Below are 6,000 nucleotides of genomic sequence, written 5' to 3'. Positions count from 1 at the left end.
TGTTCGAGCGATTACAAAATTACCCCAAAGAAGTAACCAATTACAAGTAATTTGATTACTTGTATTGAGTATCGTACAAGTCCAGTCTTACTATGTTCCCGCGTGTTGCTTGGTGATTCGCTCTTGGATGATCTTATCGGCTAATGACACCACTTCGTTGGCTGGATTGCGTGGATCTCGCCATGGCTTTCGCTCTTTGTATTTTAAGCTGTCAGTGGCCATAATATTTATGACCGCTTCGGTCGATTCATACTATTGGTTTAATAGTGAGAGGTTTCAACCGGGAAAGTATACTATTTATACGACTGTGAGAACATTATGTAGTTTTGCCGCCGTAGCGGGGCTCCCTTGCGGGTAACAATCACTCCTATTGGTTGGCGTATGCCAACATACAACCACAACGACAGCCAATGTTTTTTTTTTTTTTTTTTTCGCCGGAAATTACGTTATGAGTTTCGGTGCAAAAACGCCTAAATAAAAAAAAAAAAAAAAAAAAAAAAAGTATTTTACGCATGATGATTTCGTGTTGTTTGTATTCTTGCGTTCTTTGCGCTGGGCCAAGGAGGGGATTGGTCGAGAGGCAGTGCGATAAAAAACAATAACGGAAGCCACTTGTGTAGATTTTGTTTACATAAACTTGATGTTTGCATTGAGACTGTAATGTCTTGGCAATGTAATCGCAGATGGTTGTGCAAAGAGCGTTATGTGCAAAGCGAAGGGAAATCGCCTCAAACGAAAGAATGTTCTGCATAGTGATAGGAATACCCAGCGTTGAGAATAGTTGCGCCAAATAACGGTGTCGCCGGCTCATATATTAAAGGCCAAAAAAAAAAAAAAGTAGTTCTTTGTATTCTCGATAGTTTTGCAGTACGGACAATAGGATGTACCCGAAAAGCAAATAGACCAATTCCAAAAATCCCCGCGCGCGACACTGCGCACGTTGCATAATGGGACCTGTTTGGTCATGGAGAGGAGTGACATGTTTTCAGTTTCGATTGCACTGTTGACGAAGCAGTGTATCTCAGCATCGCATGAAAAGGAAGTCAGCGCTCGCTTGCATTGTACCCATTTATCTTCGTGATTGCCCCGTTGAATCACGGACCTCCAGCGGTCATAAGGGCCTGCCTACGCTTAGCGGGAAGTAGGAGTACGGCTGGTCGCGACCCGTATCTTTCTGGCGGCCTGGCTGCAGCTCCATAGAGCAGCATAACCCTCCCGGCACACAGATCACTTCTAGAAATCTACGGCAATCAGAAGAGAATGGAACAGGATGACCGGCCCAGTATACTCCTTCTTCCAAGTTCCATGTGCGATTGTAGTGGTACGTGTTTACCTGCGGACAAACTCTGGCAAGTTGGACACCCGAATAAACGCGTACCCCAGCATTCTCTCCGTATTGGTAACAGCTACAGGATCATAAATTTAAGGAAAGTCACATATATGTGAAAATGCGAGCACTGTATTCGGTCGGGACGGGAAGTCGTGAAGTGAGGTTGGCCAATCGAAACCGAAACTTATACCCGTGCCACACGGGCAACTCGAATGCCACTTACAACGAATGACATTTGAGCGGACGACCAATCAGCGCGCGACACTCCGGGCGTAGCGCATTCCACGCCCGTCAGATTGCGAACTGATTCGCCGATCACACAAATATCATTCGTTGTAAATGGCATTCGAGTGGCCCGTGTGGCACGGGTATTAGGGGCCAATGGGTTACCAATATGCTTTGCGCGGCAGTATGCCGTATATATCGCTTTGATTTTAGAAGAGGTATCTTTCACGTGATCAGAAGTTAAGGTACGCGATCCTACCTGACATGCGCACACCGTGAGATACCTCACAGTGTTCGGACTCAAACAGGGATTTCCGCACGAATTGAAATTATAGGGGGAGTTTCTAAATTTTTAGGGGGAGGGGGCGGGAGGGACGGGGGTTAGGGAGAGGCATTGAGAATAGAGGAGTCGTGCCAAATTAAGGAGGTGCCTTCAAAAAAACAAGGGGGGCGGTGTACACTCCCCCTAGGGGATGTGTAGGGAAATCACAGGACTCAAAATCATCAGTTTTCAATCCCAGACGCTTCTAATCAGCCGCGACCAAAATTTCAGCTCGGCCGTGTGTTACACAAAGTTATCGACGATAACACGCTCTCACACAACGTAATTTTCTCAGTTCAGAACAAAGTAGTGCCGCAATTTTATTGTTCCGTTCTTTTTCCTACAGTCTGGCAGTCATGTTAGCCGCGAACTGAGCGGCCACCTGATCTCGTGTCGCGAGACTTGCATGCTGGACGAAACCCTGGACGTCGGGGCGGCGCCCTACTACAACGAGCGCGTGCACGGGAGCAGCGTCGGGTCGGGCCTGAGGACTGAACAGGGCAGGGAAACACACTCGGTCAAGAGGTGAGCCGTGTCCCTCCAAGGCATTGCCAGAGCACACCACAATCAAAGCACACAGTTGTGGCAACCCTGAATGGCATCCGGATTGTTTCCTTTCGGAAGACGGCAACGTTATATAACGCGCGGCATTCGAACGCATTCGAAGAGTAAATAGATACAAAGGCAGCTAGCTTTGAGTTTACCCTCTAATATTTCCAGTCAGAGCTCGTCCCTCTGGCGTCTGCGCGCGCTCTCGCCTCCTCCTCTCTCCCAGTTTTTACCCGGATAGTTAGATAAAGCTTTGTCGTTGTTGTTGTTGCTTTTCTGTGTCCAGTTTGTTTTGTCTTTCTTGAGGGTAAGCAGTACAAACCGATCCACGCAGACGTTAGGGCGATGTGCGCTTCGGTAGCATACTATATCGCTTTGCGTAGGAGCACTGGCTGGCGGTAAGGGGGGTGTGGGAGGAGCTTCTGGCGCATTCTTAACTTGTATGTGAATACAGTGAGCAGTGCTTCTAGGAACATTTGTCCGAACTGAGAACCATGATTGCGGGAGCTTTTGTGGGAGCTTAGAGAATCCCTGTTTATGCGAGGTGCTTCGTCGTCAACTAGCCGAGAACGCTGGTTCCTACCGGACACGTATTCAGAAAAGCTTGTGAAATAACTCAACGAGCCATTTATGGTTCTTTGATTGGCGCGTTGTGATTGATGTTACATCGCCTGGTTTACGGGGAGAGAGAAAAAAGAGGAAAAAAAAAAGGGGGGGGGGGGGGAGTTGTCGTATTTACTGACCGGGTAGCGTCAGAGCCTTTTATACTGGGAGAGTTCGGCGGTCTATTGATCCAGCAGCCAGTCTGGCAGCACTGATCGAACAGCTTGGCAACTGTGCGCATTGCATTCCGAGTCTCGTCGTCCGCCATGATGTGCCTTGTCGTCTCGAGCCGGCAGCCGTCTGACTAGGGTGGAGCGAGAGACGACGGTGAAAATGATCGCTCTGCGCTGCGGGAAACGTTAGAAGAAAACGTAATAGAGTGCTGTAGTGCCGTTGGGTGCTCGAACAGCGCGAAAGAAGGGTTCAGGATGTACCGGTTCCCGCAAGAAAAAGAAAACCCTGCAAGGCACAGGACCCGGGAGGCCAAAACAAGGAGGGCTAAGTGGAAGCCGACTTCAAGTTCTCGATGGTGCGAGGTAATATTATAATTAATTTATTTTGTGAGTTAAACGCGTTTTATTTTGACTAAAACTATGCCGCGACTTGACGCGGCAGCGTCAGGCGAGCGTGTTCGCTGATCACGAAGCCGTGTCTTGCCGCGCAAGACCTGATACTTGCGAGCGGCCTATACTTCATCTCACCTTAGCACGGACTAACTGGGAAGCCTGTGCAAGCGCGAGCGGCTAGCTTCGACTGCCTTGACTGGAGCACTCGCTGCACGAGCGCTCGTACAGTCGCCAAGGCTTCATCCAAAGCAACTAGCTCGGGCTTTTGGCACGCGCGGCTAACAATAGTCCATGCTAAGGTGAGACGAAGTATAGCTTGCCAACTTTGAACTGTGTATACTGTATTTCAGTGTAAGTGCGAGCGGAGCCGTTCGCTGCAAGCACGTGCACGTTGCGCTAAACGACGCGTGCACTGTACGAGCGCACGCGCTCCGTCGACCCGTTGAAAGCATTCATCTCGCTCTCGTAGCTTTCTCTACGGTCGAGTTTTTAGAAGCGGCCTGGTAGCTCCGCTTCGCCGTCTCGCAAGCGCTTTTCCCTCGCTAGTGATATCTTTCTTTTTTTTTTTTTTTATACGCGTAGTAAATACTTATTTGTCATGCTTTTTTCTTTTTTTAGGTGCATTCCTTAAACAGTGAACTCGAAAGCGGTTGTCGATGCCAAAAAGCTCAGGCACAACGCGATGCCGACGCTGATTCTTCGCAGCAAACCAAACAATGTCAGAAAAAAAAAAAAAAAAAAACACCAAAAGAGCGGCAGGTGAAGAAGCACGGCGGAAAATCACGATCGGTCTGCCGTATTCCGCACAGCGGTGCACAAACCTTGTGATGTGGTAAACAGGCGGGGAGCGATCCAGACATTCGAACTTACCCACTAAAAAATGCGCACAAGGCCGCTGAGCTGTATCGGACGTCGGGTGTTTTTGAGCGATTCCCCATTTATAAACGAGTGCCGTTCGTAAATGGGCGATTTGTTTGCTAGTTTTTACATGAATAAAGAACCGAATCACAAAATGGTTGTTTTCCGACTTTCTCCTCAGGACAACAAAAGCGCGAACGGCAAAACCTACACGCGTATGCATCGCACGTCAGTGGGGTCGACCCACTTGCCATGAGGCACATCATGGCGGGAGCGGAACCCGCTGAATCCGCTAAACCTAGCGGGCCGTAAGCCCCTCCCATCCGCCGAACTCTCCCAGTATAAACGGCTCTGTGTAGCGTGTTTGAAAAAAATTGCGGAGTAATTAAGTAAACGGGCCAATAGGCAAACACGCCTCAGTGATCCGCGCGCTAGCCTTTCTCTATCTCCCACATTTGCTTACGCGATTTGCGTAAGAAACATTTGGAAGCGGCACAAGGACTCCAGCAGGTATCATTGTGCCGTGTTTAGCTAATCCACCCCCTCCCTACTTTAGGTCCCAATAAGAAATAATAAGTAAAAAATTCCGCCAATGTCTTGTTCTTGTGGTATGAGCAGGCCCGCGGGTACGGGACCTGAACGAGAGCGAGCATCACATATAAGATCAATACACCCATCGAACAGACGCTTGACAAGTGAAAGCACGTGCCGCTCTGAAGAGCTCTCGAGCCCATAATTAGGGAAATATAAATATTTTTTGGGGTTGTACGAAAAATGTATGAACCAGATGAAAATGTCCTAGCACTAAGAGGTATTTAAGAAATATAACGTCTTGCAAGTACTAGAATACCATCTTGTTTTTCTGAGGACCTAATATATTTCACCGAAACCATGAGGTCCCAAAGAAATACCTGGAGTGCGCTCAGAAGGACGTTATTTTGAGTGATTTTTGTGGTGATACTTGCATAGAGAATGGTATAAAGTATCCAGAAAGAAGTTAAGGTTTACGTTAATTATATTCAGCTCCGCCTCATGCTTCCGACCTGACCACGGAAAGGAGCTCTCGACCAAAAGGTACGGAAACCTGAAATTATTCCATGCTTGAGTTTTTGCGTTGATGAATAAGTTAGGACGGCACTCAGAAGCCAGCGTCAGCACCTCCATCAAATTTAGCATATAAAAAAATAATAGTCAAGGAAAGTAATAAAAAGGGTTATATTCGCGAACTTTACATGTTTTTTTTTTCCGCCACCTTTCCTTGCGACAATGACGTAGATTTTGCCCTCATTTGAAAAGAGCAAACAAAAGTGGCTCGTGAATTTCTCGCGCCAATAAGCCCGACGAATCTATGAGGCATGTCTAATGAACTTGTATGGCAGCAGCGCCTGCGTCAGAGCCCTTTCATTTTTATTGTTAGACAAGGAGTTCAACCATAATGCTTGATTCAGGCACGATTAGATTTGATTATCATACCTCCACTTTGTTATGCAAGCACTTGTTCGCTTTTGTAAAATCTTGATATGTATATGTGATTATTTTTCTTAGAT

The 6,000-nt window shown here is 47.4% G+C and overlaps 1 protein-coding gene across 1 annotated transcript in view; it reads left to right on the top strand.

Annotated features, from left to right (window-relative positions):
* The first annotated feature begins 2,230 nt into the window (after positions 1-2,230).
* LOC8033375 (carboxylesterase 5A) overlaps positions 2,231-6,000 on the top strand; it is a 62,427-nt gene continuing 58,657 nt past the window's right edge. Inside the window, exons 1-2 of the mRNA XM_040207391.3 lie at positions 2,231-2,402; positions 5,477-5,527. Coding sequence (XP_040063325.1) covers positions 2,284-2,402; positions 5,477-5,527 — 170 coding nt within the window. The 5' untranslated portion in view covers positions 2,231-2,283. The remainder of the gene's footprint in view (positions 2,403-5,476; positions 5,528-6,000) is intronic.

This window comes from Ixodes scapularis, unplaced genomic scaffold (genome assembly GCF_016920785.2).
Source record: "Ixodes scapularis isolate PalLabHiFi unplaced genomic scaffold, ASM1692078v2 PGA_scaffold1__304_contigs__length_218370807, whole genome shotgun sequence".
Taxonomy (NCBI): domain Eukaryota; kingdom Metazoa; phylum Arthropoda; class Arachnida; order Ixodida; family Ixodidae; genus Ixodes; species Ixodes scapularis.
Note: the sequence above shows the minus strand (reverse complement) of the source record. Positions and strands in the feature narration are given on the sequence as shown.